Source organism: Thamnophis sirtalis, unplaced genomic scaffold (assembly GCF_051295495.1).
Source record: "Thamnophis sirtalis isolate CommonGarterSnake01/CBP01778 unplaced genomic scaffold, rThaSir2_p1.2 scaffold_15, whole genome shotgun sequence".
Taxonomy (NCBI): domain Eukaryota; kingdom Metazoa; phylum Chordata; class Lepidosauria; order Squamata; family Natricidae; genus Thamnophis; species Thamnophis sirtalis.
In genome coordinates this window covers 43,869,705-43,891,747 of record NW_028261395.1, presented here as the reverse complement: position 1 = coordinate 43,891,747, position 22,043 = coordinate 43,869,705, and the positions used below count along the sequence as shown (strand labels likewise).

The following is a 22,043-nucleotide window of genomic DNA, read 5'->3' as shown; positions in this document are numbered from 1 at the left end:
AGCCTCCCCCCCTCCCAGCTCTGGGGATAAAAGGCAGGGGGCAGAAATGAATAGGTATGGCAGACAACTATTTATCTCCCTGTCGGACAGACTTGTTAGCCTGCGGTGAGAGAGAAACATTTTGCCGGGGCTGCTGACTCCTAATAAAGGAATCTTGGATTTAACTTCAGAGGATTTGTCGTGTTCGGGGAGCTGGGTCAGAGCAGCATGAGAAAGACCCCCCCCCCCAAAGTAACAACTCTTATGTGTGTTTTCTCCTATCTTCAGTGTTTCTGTTCCTTGCCTTGGGTAGAACCCCAAAAAATTGGATTAATCAGACAAACCATGATTCAGCTAACCAAAGACTAGAGTGACTAGGATTACAGCCTCATTGCCTCGCTATGGAGCCTTGTCATTTGTATGAGGAACGCCTGACATTTTCTAATGAGGCTGATTAACCTTGTTCGCCCAATAATGTCTTCACGCTTCTAATGTGGCTTACGAACATCGTTTGTTGCCCAGGAATGTCTAGGCTTCCTTTGTGTCTGACAAATTGAAGTGAGTCAGCGGTGTCACGAACCCATAGCTCAGTTATTATTTCTCAAACTTGGCAATTTTCAGACACGTAGAAATTTCCCAGCCAGCTACATTTCATTGCTGGGAAACGAGTAAGCCTCAAACACATGTCTTTGCGTGTTCTAATTATATGATCGCAATAAGGCAAGTGTAAAGTGTTCGCGAGCAACAGTAAATATCAGCATGGAAATGCTTTATTTGAGCAGAAGGACCAAAAGGGTGAATTTCTGGTGAAATTCCTTAAGGATCAACGGTCCTGTTCCTTTCCAGAAACTATGCCTGAGTTGGCAAATTCTTGTCAAAGTTGTTGACCCAAGTTTTAAAAAAATGCCTAACAGAGGCAAAGGTTTAACGAAGGAATTCTTCCTTTGATCTTTTCCTTCTTGACGCAGCTCCCTAAATTGGGCAGAAAACCTAGCTTGTAATTTGGAGGAGTATACGATCTCTAATCTTACCTTGTTTTCCCGAAAATAAGACAGGGTCTTATTATAAAGCACTCGGTCTTATTTTTGGGGAGGCCTTATTATTTTTGAGGTACAGGAGGCGGCGAGCATGGTCACCTCATGGCTCCTGCTATGTCGCAATATTTTTAGGGAGGGCTTATTTTAGTGCCTGCGCTCAAAAGCCCGACGGGGCTTATTATCCAGGGAGGTCTTATTTTTCAGGAAAACAGGCAGTGCGTGAAATTTGCAAACTTGTTTTGTGCAAGGTTTGCTTTGCGGAAATAACTGAGCCCAGGAATTTCATTATATGCTGGGATCTTTTACTAAATGGTAGAAATGATGAAGGCCTTGGCTATAAAATTTTAGTTGCTCCTCTGTTTTGAAGCGATCCAAGGAAATTGGAGGGAGGGGTGTTATTATATATGCCATTTTGGACAGCTCCGGGAAAGAGGAAAAAAACAAATTTAATAAACCAATTTCGATGACAAGAGTACCAGGCTCCAGATTATAGCAGAACGTAGGTGAAAATATGTGTAAGATGGTTCCTAAAGAATATTAGCAACTGTAAAAAAAAAAGCAGATATTTTAGTTCATATTGTAGTCTATTTCTCCTCCCCTTGGACTCCTTTATAACTTCGACTACACATCCTAACATCCCCAGCAGGCTTGGCCAAGAATAAAAAAAACAGGGAAGACACCAGTATTTTTGCCGGACTGGTTTTTGTGAGTGCGGATCGGCTGTTGAAAGTGCAATGCGGCAACAGAGGTGAGGAAGTGGACCCACACAGAAGGACTTGGGGGGTCTGTAAGTCCTTTCACACAGTCCACATCAATGCTTCAGCTTGACTCGCCAAGAATATGTGGTCAAGACTTTGGACTTTTTCTTCACGATGCAAGTATATGTTCCTTCATTGATGGCGTTGGCTATAATGCTCATGTGGTCGCCGTTCAGAAACAGGTAGCCAGGATAGGAATATTCTAGCAATTCCTTCTCCTTATACCAACTGCATGAAAAAAGGGAAAAAAAGGAAAGAGAGAGAGAAAAAGGATGGAAAAAAAGAAAGGAAGGAAAAAGGGAAAAAAGAAAAAAACAGGAAGGAGAGAAAGAAACAGGAAGGAAGGAAAAAGGAAAATGAAAAAAGGAAGGAAGAAAAAACAGGAAGGAAAAAGGAAGGAAGGAAAAAACAGGAAGGAAGGAGAGAAACAGGAAGGAAGGGAAAAGAAAGAAACCATAAGGAAGAAAAAAGAAACAGGAAGAAGGAAGGAAGGACAAAGAGAAACAGGAAGGATGGGGAAAGGAAAGGAGAAAGAAAGAAGAAAAAGAAAAATCAATTCGTTAGCCCACACAACGTGCTTAATTAAAAGAGCCCACATGGAGATCGTTTTTAGTCTGTAGGATGGGCAGCTATGAAACGATGCCAATCCTTTTTTAAAAAAATAAGGACATTTTAGTCTTAAAAACTTTCTCTCTTGCATTCATCTCAAGAGTTCCCCAAAAATCCAGGTGCAAATAACTTACTAAACTTTCCCCTTTTTGTGAATGATTTTCTGGCCACATCGGAAAGTCACATTCCGGCCTTCGGGGACGAGCCTGGTCTTCATCCTTGGGGGTGGCGGGGTGGGGATCACTGTCGGAAAAGGGAACGCTGCCATCGGAATGAGGAAAAGTGGGAAGAACAGACACATCAGCTCAGAATCAAAACAAGGGAACTAACACAACTGTCTCACCCAAAAAATTTAAAAAGTGATGTGTGGTCCAGAATAGCGAACTATGCCCTGGCTTGCATTTTGATCTGTTAAATCTGCTAAATTCCTAAAATTTATTTCGCATGTTGGATCGATTTCGCTCTGCAAATAGTTTGTTGTTTGTCTTTGGCATTGTTTCATGTCACAACAACCCGCCCAGGCCAGATATGGAGTAAATGAGGATGTTTCTTCCCTCCCAAATAAGAAAACAAATTTCAATTTCCCAAAGACGCTTAGATGATGCAGAGAGATTCCCAAACTCTTGGGAAAATATTATACCAGCAGTTCCTTCCTACTAAAAACTAATTATTTTATAGCAACTTTAAGAGAGGTGGACTTCAATTCCCAGAATCCCATGGCTGGCTGGGGAATTCTGGGAATTGAAGTCCACCCTCTCTAAGTTGCCAACGTTGCTATAAGATAATTAGTTTTTAGTAGGAAGGAACAAGGGCAATTGATTCTTTAGGCAAGTATTTCTCAACTTTGGCAACTTTAAGAGGGGTGGACTTCAGTTCCCAGAATTCCATAGCTGACTGGGGAATTCTGGGAATTGAAGTCCACCCCTCTTAAAGTTGCCAAAGTTGAGAAATACTTGCTTAAAGAACCAATTGCCCTTTTTACTACACAATTTGCCACAAAAGCGAGATGTGAGAGTTACCCAAGCAAAAATCACAGCTGTATGGACAGTGCTTTTTCATAAACCGTTGGCGCGTTCGACAGTAACCTTTCCGGCTCCATGATGGGCATATAAAGAGTCGATCTTTGCAGCCTAGGAAAAAATAAATAAAATAAAAAATAAAATAAAAAACAGGATTTCACTTTAAAATGCCCAAGAAGAAAAGATAGAAATGTCACCACTCATTCATTTCTCATTTGACCCTACCCTGAACACAAAAGCAAGGTTTTGGCAGCCGAATTTAACAAAGCACCAGACAAATTAATCCATAAGCCGCAAACCTTGATTTTTTGGTCATGGCTACAAGTTTGAATTTAGCTATGAAAGGTAACGGGCCAGTTTACCTTTGGAGGAAACTTGAGGATGGAGCTGAATCCCAACAACTCAAAACTTTTAGCCCTTTCTCCTCCTCTGGCATGTAAAACTGGTATATGAAGCAGCCTCTTTGTATCCTCTAAAGATGGAGCCAACTTAAGAAGCGGGGGGGGGGGGGGTTGATGTTTGTTGATGTTTTCACAAGGTAAAATACATATCATCTCCTATTCAGTCTGTTCCAATTTGCCGAGATTTTTTTAAAGTACTGAGAAACCACCGGCATCGATGCTACGGGGGGAGGAGATACAGTTGATGTCCAGAAAATAAATATTGAATGTATAAACACCAAGAGAAGAAGGACATTTTCAGTTGATTGGATGGTAGTGAAAATAATTCTTTGTAAACGGCCGTGGAGTGGACTGCACATTTGGCACGAGGAAGATCAACTGGTGGCCAGTCCAAGAATTTGGATAGATAATGCTGCCTTCATGAGGATTAGGATTGACCTTAAAACAATGTTAATTTACATTTTAAAATGCGTGCCCCGTGATTTCCCCACACAGACTCTCTTCTCTGGGTGTTTTCTTGCTGCTTGCCTTTTTACAGACCTACCCCGGGATTTTAAGGAATGCGGTGGCTCAGTGGCTAAGACGCTGAGCTTGTCGATCAGAAAAGTTGGCAGCTTGGCAGTTCGAATCCCTAGCGCCGCGTAACGGAGTGAGCTCCCATGACTTGTCCCAGCTTCTGCCAACCTAGCAGTTCGAAAGCACGTAAAAAATACGAGTAGAAAAATAGGGACCACTCTTGGCGGGAAGGTAACAGAGTTCCGTGCGCATTCAGTGTTTAGTTATGCTGGCCACATGACCACGGAGAGGTCTTCGGACAGCGCTGGCTCTTCGTCTTCGAAACGGGGATGAGTAGTGCCCCCTAGATTCAGGAACGACTAGCACATATGTGCAAGGGGAACCTTTACCGGGATTTTAAAAATCCACTTCTCCAAATCGGAGTCCTTTTTGGAAGTCGCTTTTTCCAAAAGGCAGCTGAGTTTTTCATCCAAGAAGCTTCTTCAGTTCCGAGTGAATGCTGGAGAATGGAATTCCTTGCAGTCACCTGGTCTATTAGCCCTCTCTCTTAACGTCTTCAAGGGAAAACAAAGTCCAGTTGCCTTTTGAAAAAAAGCATCTTTGGGACACCTATGCAAAAGGGCTAAGATTTGGGGAATTGGATTTTTAAAATCCTTATATAGGACTGTAAAAAAAAGGCAAGACGCAAGAAAACACGAGGAGGAGGCATTTTGCACATTCGTTACCTCCGCTCAGGCCTAAATGAACGAGGCAGCGACCAGCGTTCTTTTTATCAAGAAAACTGGCAAAGGAGAGGATTATAATCGTTCCGACATTCTTCAACCAATGGCGCCCGCTTACCATAAAGCCGGTACATCCCCCACATCTCGTCCTGCGAGATCGTGTCCTTCCCCGTCAGGGTGGCGTTCACATGCATCAAGGCGTTGGGATCCAGAGAGTGCATGAGACCCAACGCGTGGCCAATTTCGTGGGCGGCCACGTGAACGAGGTCTGTCAGCCAGACTCCTTTAAAAGAAAAGAAAAAAAAGGAACCTAATTAGGGTGTCATGGCTTCGCTTTTCTGAATCAACAGCTGGTGGAAAATAAAACAGAATAGTAGATCTTGATTTACGACAGTTCATTTAGTGACCCTTTGAATTTATGACGGCATTGAAAAAAAGCGACCGTTTTTCAAAGTTACGACATTTGCAGCATCTCCCTCTCTGGTCACATGATTAAAATCCAGACACCTGGCAACCGACTCGTATTTAGGGCAGTCGCAGCATCCCTGGGTCACGCGATCCTCTTTTGCAACCTTAACAACAGTCTTGCCTAAGCAGCCAAAATATTGGGCTCAATTGTGGCCGTAAGTTGAGGACTACCTGTACTTTCGTTACGACATCACTGCAGACTTGATCTTGGTAGCCAATGTCAACTGTCTAGAAAGAGTGCAGAGAAGAGCAACCAAGAGGATTAAGGGACTGGAGGCTAAAACACATGAAGAACGGTTGCAGGAACTGGGGATGTCTAGTTTAATGAAAAGAAGGACTAGGGGAGACACGATAGCAGTCTTCCAATATCTCAGGGGTTGCCCCAAAGAAGAAGGAATCAAGCTATTCTCCAAGGCACCTGAGTGTAGAACAAGAAGCAATGGGTGGAAACTAATCAAGGAGAGAAGCAACTTAGAACTGAGAAGAAATTTCCTGACAGTGAGAACAATTAAACAGTGGAACAACTTGCCTCCAGAGGTTGTGAATGCTCCAACACTGGAAGTTTTTAAGAAGAAATTGAACAACCATTTGTCTGAAGTGGTGTAGGATTTCCTGCCTAAGCAGGGGGTTGGACTAGAACATCTCCAAGGTCCCTTCCAACTATTCTTTCTCCACTCTGCAAAAGGGCAGGATTCCCAAATGGTTGGAGAAATTCGCTTTCCAGCTCATTCTTCTTGAAACACCAGAGGCCAGAGGTTAGAAGATTCTTTCCTTCAGGCCCCAAGCAAATCTCCCAACCCCTTTTCCTTAATTTAAAACAGAAGTGGCAGTAGCAATAAAGTTGATTCAGCTGCTCTTGAATTGTATATCACTCCGTGTCCTGGATTAAAGTTCCTTCCTCATCTAGCCCAGAGGATTTATTTTTCATCTTTAAAAGAATAAATAAATAAGACTGACGCCTCGAAATGCAACCCTGCATTGACTCGAGCTGCAGCTGTCTTGAAATTTACTCATGCAAAAATTCACGTTTTGTCGCTCGGTCTTCCTAAATAGGAAATGCTTGCAAACTTGTCTCGAGAAGTTAGTTCTTGGACGTTTGGGGCACAGAAAAAAAAAGGAAATAACAGATTTTCCTTGTCTTGGAGACAGTACATCTGCCGCCAGGGATTTTGCTGTTGTGAAAAATGTCTGTTTCCTGATCATCATAAATCCCAGTGTCCCTCTGCAAAACTTTGAGATTAGTTTTATGAGCAGATAATTTTGTCTCCTGTTCAGTCTCTAGAGCGTGTGAGGTTGAAATCCTTTACAGATTGTTGAAAACAGGATGATTGCAAAATTATATTCAACATTAGGAGGTTAGGTCTTATCTCCCAGATCTTTTCAACGAGCCCTGATAAATAAAAATGTTTGATTTTATCCTTATTCCCTATTTGATGGGCAGATTAAGCATTCAAATTTAATTTTTCTTCCTTATTTTGAACTAGCTGATAACCCAGCGTAGCCCTGATATTTATTTATCCTAATCCATATATTTGTCCTCAAAAATAATCCCGGACCAATTTCTAATATTGGATTTTCCCCCTTACCAGAGGGAGCCCCCTTGTGGAGTACTGTGAAGCCGTTACCCTAGCAATTCCACTGCGCTGTACAGTAGAAACTATTTCATGGCAGTACAGTAGAAGCCATTTTAAGGCACAACAGGCTGTATCTTAATGGAACAGATACCCCAAGGGATGTTAGGGGTGTCTTACCCCCACAGTATTTGTTTCTAGAGAGTAAGTCATCTGTGTACCAAATTTGATTGAAATTGCTTGAGGCGTTCCAGAGTTATGCTAGAACGAACACACACACACTCATTCTCTAATTCTCCTTGGGTGAGGATTGTTTATACCTGTTCTGACCCAGGATTCCTTAAAAAGCAAAAAGCAGAGTCTTGGTCCCGGCAAAACCTCTTTTATTTACACGACTGAATTCCTTTCATTCACAGTCAGCAAGGGTTAGCAAACAGTCTTTCCAAGGAATATTTATCCGCACGAACCTTATCTCGCTTGGAGAGCTGCCAGATAACTAGTTTCCAAATGCAGGGCAAGGCAACACTTGGCACAGAGTTTCTTATAGTCACAAACAGAACTTTCCACTCTCAACACGACCGAAGGAACAAATTGTTTCCTCCAAAAGAAAAGTCCCCTCCCCATTCGCTCTTTTGTTTCCTCTGGGAGTGGCCAATCACCTCCAAGGTGTGGCTTTACTCCCAAGTCGACCCTGCTTTCTTAGTTGTTCTTGTCTTCTGGCAGCCCTGTGCATGCGCACACTGGGAACAGGCTCCAACTGTTCCTCTCCCTCGCTGCTGTCTAGTTCCCTCTCTGCCTCCGACGCAGAGCCCTCATCTGAGCTTTCCTCAGCCCCCAGGACTGGTCCATGTTCCTCCCCAACCTCCTCACTGTCCGATTCTCCTTCCAGCTGCACTGGCCACCGGTGGGCCACAACACAGACCATCAGGCACGGATGGGTCATTCAGGAACTCTTTACTTGCTATTTTCAAATCCCTCTCTGCAGAAACAGAGACTTGCACAGAGGCACGTCAGACAGACTCTTTAAGGGAAGCACGCATAAAAAAAAAAACTTAATGGGGAAAAGCTCATCTGGACCAAAGGGCCATCTGTTTAGCATTTGATGGAACTCTTTAAAAAAAATAACAATAACAGTGGCCGCTGAGCTCCCGCAAAGTCTGCAGGAAAAAACCCCATCACCCCGATGGAGAAAAATGTAAACAGCTTTTTGTTTTTCTGATGAGAAAGAGAGCATGACCAACGCTCGATAACACTCAGCACTTTTGGGTCTCGGCCAGCAGCAATAGTTAAGCAAAAACGTCAGTTTCAGCTGGCAGGAATATTTCCACCAGTGACTGTTCCAGGAAGCAAAAGTCTTATTTGAAAGGCATCGGATGGCGAAATCTGACAGGCCGGAAAAGCAACCCCCAAAAAACACCGCCTAATTTTGTACGAATCCATTCAGCAACTTGAGTGTGGGTCTTCAGGATGCCGATAATTTTGAAGCCGGCTTACTTTATTGCAAAAAAAATTAAAAATTAGATACTCATAGTCGTACAACCTCTGATGGGTTTGGTCAGCTCACACTAGAGGTCCCTAGCAAAACTTTCCAAGAAATAAAAGCTAGGAAAAGCTAGTTGGAGATGTTCATAGATGTGGAATTATCTGACTTCCTTAAGGAAGGCAGCAACCTGTGTGGCTCTGGAGCCGCATGTGGCTCTTTCATCCCTCTGCTGCGGCTCCCTGTCTCCAGTCAGTTCCACCATTGACAGGGCTTTCGGTTAGGACAGGTAGAGGAAAAAAGATGCCGCACTAGGAGGAAACTCTATGGGGGGGGGGGGACCGGACTTTCGGCCGGCTCCAGAATTGAACAGGGGGGCTTCTGGTTAGGACCTTTGTGACTCTTTGAGTGTTTAAGGTTGCCGACCTTCTGGACTAGAAGCTTGGTTTAGCAAAACAAAGTGAGAAATACTGCCCCGTGTGATAATGTAAGATCTTCCTTGCATTGAGTTCAACTGTAGATGTATAGATAGTCCTTGACTTACAACAGTTCGGTTAGTGACCGTTCAAAGTTACAACGGCACTGAAAAAAGTGTCTTATGATCGTTTTTCACACTTACGACCACTGCAGCATCCTTTACATTTGCATGATTTGCATTCAGACACTTGGCTTGGCAACTGACTCATAATTACGACAGTCGCAGCGTCCCGTGTGTGTGTGTGTGTGTGTGTCATGCCACCCCCTTTTGCGACCTCCTGACAAGCAAACAACCATGTTACGAATTTAACAACTGCAGAGATTCACTTAACAAACGTGGCAAGTAAAGTCTAAAAAAATGGGAGGAAACTCACTGAATACATTTGTCAATTAGCAACATAAAATTCTGGACTCAGTCTCTGTAATTTGATGATTACCTGTTATTCATATTTTCTTGGTAATAACCCAACCATGGTTTGGAGAAAGGTTTTTTTTTTTTTTTTGTTCTGCGTAGTCAACCCATTTTTACAGCCTGGAACTAAATATCTAAAACCAGATTAATCTTCATCCTCTTCTTTCATCTCTCAAACTATCACAGTCTCTCTTGATGATTCAGGGGTGTCAGATCCAATATTTTTGAATTTTGCAACAGGTTTGCTGAATTTCTCTCATCCGCTTCCAGGATCTCTTAATTGCTGTTGGATTTATCACTGGGTTTCCCCCCCCCCCTCTTCTACAGACTTTCTACTTCAAGTAGCAAATGCCAAGATTTTGTTCCTTTCTCCGTTCATTTTTTCCCCCTCCATTCCCCTCTTCCCCCGGTCTTTCTCGATCAACAGACCTCATTTTATCCTTTTTTTAACTCTGTTTTCCTTCCCGGCTCTACATTCTTTTTCTTATAAATAAGGCCTAACTGCAGGAGGCAGCTACCGGCGCTCTTTTTATCAGATTAATCGTTCTTGGGATCCAACCCACTTACCCTTTTTCCAGCTGAATCGAGTGTCCCCGACAATCCAGTACTCGTGATCGTCGAAATGAATCTCCCCCGTCTGCGGGAAGAAGGCGTGGGCCAACTCACCCGTGATGCCATCGAAACAGTGATGGATCTGCGATTCCACGCAATCCGTGTGGTCGATGGGGTAGAAACCTGGAAGGTACGTTGGAGCACAGGGAGAAAGAGGGGTTAAAAAAAAAGATCACTTCATATTTACAAACCAGAACTATCCTGGCTAGGGAATTCTGGGAGTTGAAGTCCACACATATCTCTCTCTCTCTCTCCTGTGCATCCCTAAGTTTTGCTTTTCAACTTTACAGCTGTTCATGCTGTGTTTCTCAGCCTTGGTAACTTTGAGCGGACTTCAACTCCCAGAATTCCCCTGCCAGCCTGGCTAGGGAATTCTGGGAGTTGAAGTCCACACATCTTCCAAGTTGTCAAGGTGGAGAAACATTGTATTAATTCAACACATCTGCAGATCCCAACTTGTCAACCAGACTAAACGCACTTCCTGTAGAAACGGGGGAGAACCTGTGACCTCCCAACGCTATGGGTCACAGTTCCCAAACATTTGAATGCCAGAGTCTTAACTTGCAACATAACCCAGCAAGGGAAGTTCTCAAGAGCATCCTCCTGTCAGACATATTTAACTGGAATTAAAAGCATGCAAAACATCCTTATTTTACTCCTGGCCCCACCTATAATTAGATTTTTTTTTCCCCCGAACGTGATCCTCGCCCTACTTCTTGTGCGAAGTTAAGCCCAAAGCAAACCATTTTGGAAATCTCGTATTAACCCACAATCCTTTTCTTTTCCCCCACTTAGCACCCGGCCAACTTTGAGACCACAAATGAGATATCTTTGCAACTCCCTCCAGATTCTTTCGCTCCCAGCCAAACTAATGTCCTGTTTTCAATTTAGTGGCCTGCACAGAGAGAACGGCATGATCTGGTCAGGCTAAACTATTTCTTCCCCTTCCCCCACTGCCAAATCTGGAATAGCGTGTAAAATCTCACTTCGGGCCACCCAATGATAACCTGGTGCTTGGCAGATGTTGCAGTGTGGCCCTCTGATTTGAGGATGGAAACAAGCAGGAAAATTGGTTGTGAAAAGGCGTATCTGCCTTAGTCGTCTCCGCGACTGACATTCAAGTAGCCAGACTTGCCAAGAGAATGAACATTTCGATAAAATGTGTGTCTCATTAGGGAACTGAATCTAAGATAATAAACCTTAGAAATTAGACCTTTATAAGTGGGGTTTTTTTGAAAGGCTTTTCAATCAGCCATGCGTGTTTCCCTGCTTCCCATCTCTGTCCTGCATACCTATAGCACTTATATACCACTTTACAGTGCTTCCCAGCCCTCTCTAAGCGGTTTACAGAATCAGCCTTTTGCCCCCAACAATCTGGGTCCTTATTTGACCCACCTCGGAAGGACGGAAGGCTGACCTTGAGCCTGGTGAGATTCGAACTGCCAAATTGCAGGCAGCAGGCAGCCAGTAGAAGCAGCCTGCAGTACTGCACTCTACCTACTGCGCCACTGTGGCTCTTATTCCTTAATCATCCTTAATCTTTGTTACTCCTTATCATGTTATATTCCAGGTAGTCGTCAACTTGCGATCACAATTGACCCCCAAATTTATGTTGCTAAGTGAGACAGTTGTAAAGTGAGCTTTGCCCCATTTTGCGACCTATCACGCCACAGTTGTTAAATGAATCCCTGCAGTTGTTAAGTTTACCAAAGACAAATTCCTTGTGTATCCAATCACACTTTGCCAATAAAGAATTCTGCTCTCTATTCTTTTCTTCTCTCTTCTTTTCTTTTCTATTCTACTCTACTCTTTTTTGTTCTGTTCTGTTCTATTCCTATCCTATTCTATTCTATTCTTCATTCCAATATCTTATCCTATCCTATATTCCATTCCATTCTCTATTCTATTCTATTCTCTATCCTATCCTATATTCCATTCCATTCTCTATTCTATTCCATTCCATTCTATTCTATTCTTCATTCCAATATCCTATCCTATCCTATATTCCATTCCATTCTCTACTCTATTCTGTTCTGTTCTATTGTATTCTATTATCCTATCCTATATTCCATTCCATTCTATTCTATTCTTCATTCCAATATCCTATCCTATCCTATATTCCATTCCATTCTCTATTCTATTCTACTCTATTCTATTCTACTCTATTCTATTCTCTATCCTATCCTATATTCCATTCCATTCTCTATTCCATTCTCTATTCCATTCTATTATATTTTATCTGGCTTCCCTGTTGACTTTGCTTGTCGGAAGGTCGCAAAAGGGGAAATTCCTTGACCCCGGGGACCCTGCAACCGTCATAAATACGAACCAGTTGCTTAAATTGATCTGAATTTCGATCACTAAACAAATGGTTATAAGTCGAGGACTACAGTACCTGTATACAGTGCAGTAATTTAAGGATGCTTCCACTGGAAGCAAAAATCAGCGCAGTGAAGGTACCTACCAATGGTGAGGTCGCTGGAGGCGCTAACCGGCACTTCGCGAAAGGTGAAGGGGGAGACATCGCTCCACATACGGAAAGCTGCAGCCAGCCCTTTCCTCGTCTGGCTTTTGTCAATCAGGTTTTTGGGAAAAGACAGAATTCTGCCGGGGAATACAAAAATAAACTAAGAGATCAGTTCACAACAGATTCCCGAGTATGACTTCGGCTGAGGACCGGCCACGAATTTGGGCTCAGGCTATCAAAAGTTAACACCAGGATGGGAAATGGGCAAGGACTCACTTTGAATCTATTTCATCAGAATAGCCAAATTGGAAGGGACCTTGGAGGTCTTCTAGTCCAGCCCCCAGGTCAAGCAGGAGTCTCTATACCATTCCAGAAAAATGGTCCCTCGTCCCATCACTCTGCTGAACACCTAATTCCCACAGTGCCATCTAATGCCTATGTGTATTTACCCATGTTGTATGGCTGTAAGGTAAAGGTTCCCCTTGCACATGTGTGCTAGTCGTTCCCAACTCTAGGGGGTGGTAGTCATCTCCGTTTCAAAGCCAGTGCATGACTCAATGTCGAAGGTGCACAGAACGCTGCTCCCTTCCCACCAAAGGTGGTGCCGTTTTTTTCTACTTGCATTTTTTAACGTGCTTTCAAACTGCTAGGTTGGCAGAAGCTGGGATAAGTCACAGCTTTTGGGAGCTCCCTCCGTTACGCAGCGCTAGGAATTCGAACCGCCGAACTACCGACCTTTTGATCGACAAGCTCAGCGTCAGCCTTATATTATGATCATCCTGGAAAATCATGGTGGGGCTTATTTTCCAGTTAGGTCTTAATTTGGGGAAAACGGGGTCTGAGCTAAAGCCTTCTGAAGACACACACAAGCCATGTGTGAGGTTTGCTGCGGCCAACGTGGTCTCATCTGCCAATCTTGACTTTGGCATTGCTTAAGCCTGGCAGGGCCAAAAAAAGCCTCTTTCTTTATTTTCCCCTTTGCTTGGCATTTTCATGCCAGGCATCACAAAAGGGACAATGTTGTCACAGTTGTTCCTGGCCTTTCAGAAGACAGAAATGCCAGCGATGATGTTGCTTGCAGCCGTTTCTGCACCAGCTAAAAAAAGTTGTTGCTTTGTTCCAAGAAGGGGGAAAAAATGAACGTCTCTTTTCATTCCAACCCTTTGAGAGGTTGGATTTCATTTCCTACGTTTCCAATTCGCAAGTGGGCAAGCATAAATTTCCAAAAAAAAAAAAAAGAGGAAAAACTATTCCAACGTCCATCAAATCTTAGCCCATGATAATTCCAAACAGGACTTATTTTCTTCCTCCCCTTTGGAATCTGTGATCTCTCTATGCAAAAGAATCTTTGTCCTTCCAAAGATTGGAAGGGGGGGGGGAATGATGTTGGGTCCAAATTTTTATACAAACATCTTCTTGGCACCTCCCAAGGCAAAATTCATTTTTCAGAGTTGTGCAATGCCATTTGCAGTTTCATTTTTTTTTTAATTTAACCAAAGGACACAAATGCAGATTTTTAAGGAAACGTATGGAGTAAAAAAATGCATTTTATTAAGGGAAAAAGCACAAAGGCCATTTTAAGTAGGGTTCAGGTATTGTGTTTATTTATTTTAGAAAGTGTGGGAAAAGTAATTGTTGGGGTGTTTTATTTGTCGTCTGAGATAAGATAAGAAAATAAGAGATGGAATGAAAGATTTATGAGACATGTATTTCATAGCGTCATACAACAGTTTTTCTATAAAAAAAAAATCCAGACTTTTGAAGACTTACACAGCCACTCAATTTGGGTGTCTGCATATTATTTTTCTCAAGGAAACAATAGTTTGATTTACAACCCTTTGTTTAATGAACGGATATAACGTGCATTCATTTCGGATTTGGAAATTCAATTCTGAGAATTAAATATAATTCTGAGGAGTGGAGAAATATGAAATCTGTGGGTAGCGATTGTCCTAGCTTGTATTGATTTGAATGAAGCTGAAATCTAAATTATGTCTTTTTTCTTTTCACCCTGACCCCACCAATTCTCTTCAGTGGGTCTGTTCGTTTTTGCAAGACAGTGCCCATCATTGTACCCCAGGACAGTCTGAAGAAAATGACACATCCTTGGTTTAAATTTGGGTGACTGCCATATAGTAGTAGTGCTCTTAACCCAGGGGGGAGGGGGGGTAACCTAAAATTTTAATTCTGGTTGCTTCCTCTTCACTATCCTTGATTGTATTGGCTCTTGATTGGAAATACAATAATACAATACAATAGCAGAGTTGGAAGGGACCTTGGAGGTCTTCTAGTCCAACCCCCTGCCTAGGCAGGAAGCCCTATACCGTTTCAGACAAATGGCTATCCAACATCTTCTTAAAGACTTCCAGTGTTGGAGCATTCACAACTTCTGGAGGCAAATTCTGTTCTACTGATTAATTGTTCTAACTGTCAGGAAATTTCTCCTCAGTTCTAGGTTGCTTCTCTCCTTGATTGGTTTCCACCCATTGCTTCTTGCCCTGCCCTCAGGTGCCCTGGAGAATAGCGGGATTCCCTCTTCTTTGTGGCAGCCCCAGAGATATTGGAAGACTACTATCCTGTCTCCCCTAGTCCTTCTTTTCATTAAACTAGACATACCCAGTTCCTATGTTTTAGCCTCCAGCCTCCTAATCATCTTTGTTGCTCTTCTCTGCACTCTTTCTAGAGTCTCCACATCTTTTCTACATCGTGGCAACCAAAACTGGATGCCATATTCCAAGTGTGGCCTTACCAAGGCCTTATAAAGTGGTATCAACCCTTCCTGTGATCTTGATTCTCTCCCTCTGTTGATGCAGCCTAGAACTGTGCTGGCTTTTTTGGCAGCTGCTGCACACGGCTGGCTCCTATTTAAACGGTTGTCCACTAGGACTCCAAGATCCCTCTCACAGTTACTACTATTGAGCAAGGTACCACCTATACTGTGCCTGTGCATTTCGTTTTTCTTGCCTAAATGTAGGACCTTAGTCTTTTCACCATTGAATTTCATTTTATTAGATAGCCCCCAATGTTCAAGTTTGTCAAGATCCTTCTGTAGCTTAAGCCTGTCTTCCGGAGTGTTGACTATTCCTGCCAGCTTGGTATCATCTGCAAATATTCACCTCCATCTTAGCATGAATAAAAACCAACTCTGGTTTCTATTCTATGATGGTGTCAAATTTAGCACTAAATTTGAAAGAAAGAAAAAGAAAGAACAAAAGAAAGAAGAAAGAAAGAAAGAAAGAAAGAAAGAAAGAAAGAAAGAAAGAAAGAAAGAAAGAAAGACATTCTTACTTGTATGTTAAATTGAAATGATCCCATTTGAGCCGTCCTGGGGTCAGAGTGTAACGTTTTTTCCGTAGATGAGGAGGTGGAGGTGGGAAGGGCACCTTTTGAAGACCCAAGTTAACTCCAAGGGTTGTACCAGGTACGGCTGTGTCTCCCTTAAAGACAGAGGAACAAGTGAGAAGCTTTGGGGCAGAACCTTAATACAGAGAGCATCTTCAAACAGCTCCCAGACCAAGTCAGTTTCTCAGCATTTCCCCCCCATCTATTTTGCAGCAGCCATTGTTTTTTTCCTGAAAAAGTAATTTTTTTGTGGCTTGGTTCTCCTTCTGAACTAATTTAAATCAATTGATCAACACATTTCAGATATGATGGATTTTAGCTTCCTTCCATCAACCCGTTTATGCCAGAGATGGTGGATGTGTGGATGACACCAGATTGTCTACTCTCATCCTACTAAATCAGACAGGAGCCAGGAAGCCCAGAGTATTTTCCAGGAAAAAACCAAGCTTTCCCAAGTTACTAGCCCCTGGGGTGTATCTCTTGGAATGCAATTGCCACTGAATCTGGTGTTTCCATTTAGCAATTACAGGCATTATTAGCTGTTTATTGTCTTTCCAAAATTCACCCAGCCTCTTTACTTAAAGACAACCAAGCTCGTAGCCTCCCTTAGATTTTTGGAAGGAGATTTCTTTTTTTAAAATTAGTCATCTGTTGTATAATAAAACATTTTTGCACTTTTTTTTTAATCAGCTCCTTTGTGCAAAAAAGGAGTTTTCTGCTCTGTGCAAAAATATGTGGTTTTGGTGGGGGGGAACGGGGCCAAGATCAGGAAAAGGCAAGGAGAGATGAGACAAAATGTACAAAAGAAGTCCAACCCCCCCCCCACTTTTAGAAATGGAATAAAAGCCACAGCTGATTAGTTTGCTCTCTTCTGTCCTGAAGGCGAAGCGAAAAGAGGGGTGGAACGGTAAAAACTAATTTGAGCAGGAAAAAGTAATCTTAAATTCCACCGTATGAATTTCAGAGTTCTAAGAAACCTCTCCCAAGACGTTTCTTTACAGAAAAACTGTTGGTTTATTATTATTTTTTAGAGCTGGAACCAGGACACAAATATTGGCCTGGCTGCTGATGTACAACACTTTAAAAGACCTTTTATGCCGCTGTCCCTCACTGTTTCCTGAATCCAATAATCACAGAGGGCTGCTGCCCTAAGACATCGGCTGTTGAAGGTGAGCCAATTCTGGCCTTACAGATTTTGGGGAAAGGGAAAAACCCACCCACCAGAAGAGAAGGAAAAAAATATATGTTCAAGACATGAAAGCTTTTGATTGATGGCTGCCGGTAACCAAGTCTCCAGCTTCAATGCCGCTTTTGCAGCTACAAAAGTAAGCGACATAACCGCCAACATTTAATTGATGGCCTAGGAATGTACATATTGCTGTAAAACTTTTTAACAGGTTAACAAAGTTGGAAGGGACCTTAGAGGCCATCTAGTCCAACCCCCCCTGCCCAAGCAGGAGACCCTACACCATTTCTGACAGAGGGCAGTCCAATCTCTTCTTGAAAACATCCAGGGATGAAGCTTACACAAGCTCTGAATAGCAGAATAACAACAGAATAACAAGTGTTGGAAGGGACCTTGGAGGTCATCTAGCCCAACCCCCCCCCTGCCCAAGCAGGAGACCCTACACCATTTCTGACAAAGGGCAGTCCAATCTCTTCATGAAAGCCTCCAGGGATGAAGCTCACAGAACCTCTGAAGGCAACTTCTGTTCCATGGGTTGATTGCTCTCACTGTCTCCTTATTTCTAGGTTGAATCTCTCCTTGGTCAGTTTCCATCCATTATTCCTTATCTGGCACCTTTGGGTGCTTTGGAGAATAGCTTGACCCCCCTCCTCTCTGTGGAAGCCCCTCAAATATTGGAAGACCACTATCCTGTCTCCCCTGGTCCTTCTCTTCACTAGACTAGCCATGCCCAGTTCCTGCAACCGTCCTTCATATGTTTTAGCCTCCAGTCCCTTAATCCTCTTGGTTGCTCTTATCTGCCCTCTTTCTAGAGTCTCAACAATCTTTTTTAATAGTGTGGTGACCACTCCTAGACCTCCAGTTAAAAGTTGGAGGTTATGTCACCTACACACACACACACACACACTGTCATTCTCCTTGCAAACAGGGCATGTTTTAAAAGATAATTGAGAAATTGGGTTTATTTCCAGGGCAACTGAAAACTCGGTAGGATGAAAATGAGCAAATCTCAAGGAGTTGAAATCTGCAACGTGTTAATCAGAAGAAGTGATATCACAATTTTGACAATTCTCCTCCTCCCCCCCTCCCTCCTCCTCCGAAGCTTCTTGGGAATCTCTTATCTAACTTGGGAGTATCATGAAAATCGCACGGCTGCTGCCTCCTTTTCCTTGCCAAAACCTCGCTCCAAGAAGTATTAAATCCATTTTTTTTAGGGGGGGGGGGGAGGACTGGAGAACCATTGTTTTTTCCCCTGCACCCTTCCCAGATCCCACACAGGGGGACTTTCAGAGAAAAGCTAAGGATTTCTCTCTCATTAGAAAAAGAAAGGCCTCTCAAACTCCGTCAAATTCCTAGATATTTTCAATTTTGCTCATCTCAGCAAAAGTGGGGGTTGGAGGGGGGGGGAGAGAGAGACACCAGGGCTGGATGAGTCACTCAGCTGCTGTGCTTAAATAACAGAGAACTGGCTGTTTTTGGAAACTGTCCACCTTCTCCATGGCTTTCATCCATGCCAACTTTTTCTCCTTGGCTTTGCGCTTCTCCCCCCCAGTTGCGGCAGGACACCACTGGCCTCCAGAAGCCTCTTGAATGTTAAGTTTGGAAAAGGCCCGCTTGGATGGCTTCTTCGGGCATGTGAAAGAGGTTCAGGGAGAGGGGTGAATGTAAGAAAAAGATCTGCTAGTTCCAGAAGAGAGCATCGGTGATAAGAGATTTAAACAAGGGCGATGTTTGTTTTAATAATTGATCCGGTTTCTGGGATCCTTTATCCCAGAGCTGGATTGATGAGAGAGGATTGACGAGCACTCCGGAGATTCTCGGAGGAAGATCCCAATTGCTGGTTTTGCAAATCTCACTCTGTTCAAAACAACCACAGGGACTCAAAAGAGAGGCATCATTTTGCCACCAGATGTTGTGAGCTAGCATCCCTCAAGCGCTGCCTAAGGCCACATCATCTAAAATCCCCCTCAATCTCCCAGTTAGAGAAAGAAACAAGTTAGCTTGCAAAGCATGTTTGGTGCGTTATGAAAGGGGACCTCAGGTCAACTCCCCCCTCCCTGCCCATGTGAATGGACAGCACCTGCCGGAATGCTAGGCTAGCATTGGGTAGCACACGAGGCTTGGAGCCAAAGAGTTGAGTTTAAAAAAAGAGAGACGAAGGTAAGCTGAAAACTATTCACTGAACTCACGGCTGCAAGTTTGATAATGGAACAGACCAGAGAAACAGAGGGATTCAGAGAGTCAGACGGGCTGGAGGCAACTCCAGATGTTGAGTTTCCTGACAAAAATGGGACTCCTGATTTTATTGCCATTATTGTTTCGCTTAGATAGATGATACAGACAGTGATGGAGATGAGATTGGATGGGTGGGTGGGTGGGTGGGTAGGTAGGTAGGTAGATAGGTAGATAGATGATAGATAAATAAGATAGATAGATAGATAGATAGATAGATAGATAGATAGATAGATAGATGATAGATAGATAGATAGATAGATAGATGTTAGATAAACAGATAGATAGATCCATGATAAAGATAGGTAGACAGACATAATGATAGATAGATGATAGATTAGATAAATGAGGATAGATAGAGATAAATAGATAGATAGATAAAATAAATGATAGAATAGATAAATTAGAATAGATATATGATAGATAGATAGATAGATAAAATAGATAAGATAGATACGATAGATACAGTATGATAGATAGAGATGACAGATAGATCCATGATAAAGATAGGTAGAATAGATAAATGATAGAATAGGTGATAGAGATAGACAGATAGATCCATGATAAAGAAAGAAAGAGAGAGAGAGAGATGATAAATAGATACAGGAAGATGATAGGTTGAGAGAGAGAGATGTAGACAGATACCATTAGCATACTTAAATGCTTGAAAGTTTTTTCACTGCTATGGTGGAAAGTCCCTTGGGAAACAATTGTCGTCTCAAACGTTGGGACTCCGGTTCCCATCATAACAGAATGACAGCTGGCACAGAGTTTTGAAGGTCGAACCCCCCTTGTTCAGGCAGGAAACCCTACACCATTTCAGACAAACGAGATGGCTTCTTCCAATCTCTTCTTAAAACCTCCGGATTGATTTTTTTTTCTTTTTTCATCCATGACTCCCCCCCTCCCAAAAAAATCCCACACCAGGTTTCAAACAGGATGAGGACACCAACAGTCCTTCCAACCTGCACGAAAGGAGGATTTGTTCTCGTAGCAGGAAAGAAAACATGAAAACGTAGCATTCACATCCCATCCTGAGGGATTTGAAGTCCTGCTCTTTTTAAGTCTACCTTGCCAGATTGTTGTGAGGGTATCACGGGGGGGGGGGGGGGGCTGAACCCTTGCAAGAGAAGCGAGCAAGATAAATCAAAACAGTCATATTTGAAATACCAGCGGCTTACCTGGGTCGTCTGGGCTTCTCTTGCAAACGAATCTTCCAAAACCACCAGAAGAATTAAAAGCAGGAAAAGGCCGGTGGAATTTCCAGAGCTTGGATATTTAAGTTTTTTCGGCCTGCCAACAGGCAATAAAATAAGAGAAACACTCGCGGAAAGACTTTTGAACCGCTGCTCCATGGCTGCATTTAATTAAAACCGAACGTGAAAAGAAGAATTAACCCCGGGAGGAAATTCAACCCAAATACAGATTGTTTCAGAACAGTCTGCAAGGCAGATTGTTCTGAAAAAGGAGGCTGAATTTGCTGGAGTGCTGAGAGTTTTTCTGGGGCAATTAAAAAAAAAAAGAAAATATGCCAATGCCAAGAGTTTGAGTTAAGTCTCTTGACGGGCTCCGCCAGGGAATTTCTGCTTGTGGAAGAAGGGGATGGAGAAGGAATGAGGGAAAACAGCTGGAAAGGAAAAGGAGCGAGAGCTAAGGCAGCTGTTTTGGCATCTGGATGAGGGCGGCCCTAGATCCCTGTGTGCGCGCACACACAAACACACACACAAGGAGGAGGAAAATGATGGGACTCCCAATCAGTGGATTCTGAGCACACAAGCGCACGCCCTGAATCTTTTTATCGATGGGATCTGTTCCACAGTCCGAGATCCACCCATGAGCAAGATCCAGCTTTGAGGATCTGATGTGCAAGAAAGGAATTTGGCATTCACCAAGGGGGTCTTTTGGGCCCAACTTGGTCGGCCCCGTTTACAGTTTTTTAAATTTCATTTTGTGTGCCTGTGACCGCGTTGGTCTCCTTTTGGGGAATTTATTTCATAAATAGCCTTACCCAGTGTCGTATTATTATTTTTTGGAGAAGGTGAAAAAGCTCGTTCACGCCTTTTCCTATAGGAAGCTCAGCTTAGGAGCCAAAATTGGCCTACCTCACAGGGCTGTTGGGAAAGTCAAAGAGGGAGAATTGGTGCTTTGTGATGTGAGGTTGGCCGGAGAGCAGGAATGGAGGGAAAATTGTCAGATATGATTTAGAGCAGGGGTGTCCAGCTTTGGCAACTTGAAAACTTGGGTACTTTAACTCCCAGAATCCTTGCCAAGGTTGGAAATTCCTCATTTAGAGGATTTCGCAACCCTTCCCCCAGTGGGCACTTTTTAAAAAAAGCCCAGACTTTGAGTTATGGAGGACGAAAAACTACAGCTTGAAAAATAGGAAAAGCTTTTTTGAGGGGGGGGGGGAATGACATTTTTATGCTAATGAGTTTTTTTCCCAAGGAAATGCCGAAGACGACAGTGGGATGCAACAGGAAGTTAAACAAAATGTTTAACAAATATCTACCTTGCACTCTTAGACATTTTTGGACAACTGAAAACAATTGGGGTGGTGATGTGTTAACTTCCTGGCAGGCCTTACTGCTGAAATGATAGGGACTAGAACCTTGGATAATGAATAGTGTTTCTTTTGGCCTTATGCAAGGACTGAATTTGCCCCAAAGAAAGTGGGTACAGTACACCTCAAATATACTGCAGTGTAATTCCTTTCTCAATTCTTTTCTGTAGATTCTCTTTTGCTATTTAAAAAAAT

General features: G+C 43.0%; 1 protein-coding gene across 1 annotated transcript; it reads right to left on the bottom strand.

Annotated features, from left to right (window-relative positions):
* Positions 1-1,442: 1,442 nt before the first annotated feature.
* MMP23B (matrix metallopeptidase 23B) lies at positions 1,443-21,114 on the bottom strand. Its single transcript, XM_087701917.1, has 8 exons — positions 20,470-21,114; positions 15,817-15,965; positions 12,526-12,665; positions 10,017-10,184; positions 5,160-5,324; positions 3,403-3,513; positions 2,518-2,644; positions 1,443-2,002 (listed from the first exon to the last, which is right to left on the bottom strand). Exons 1-8 carry the CDS (start codon positions 20,641-20,643, stop codon positions 1,828-1,830), a joined length of 1,209 nt encoding a protein of 402 aa, XP_087558043.1. The 5' UTR covers positions 20,644-21,114; the 3' UTR covers positions 1,443-1,827.
* Between the last annotated feature and the right edge of the window lie 929 nt (positions 21,115-22,043).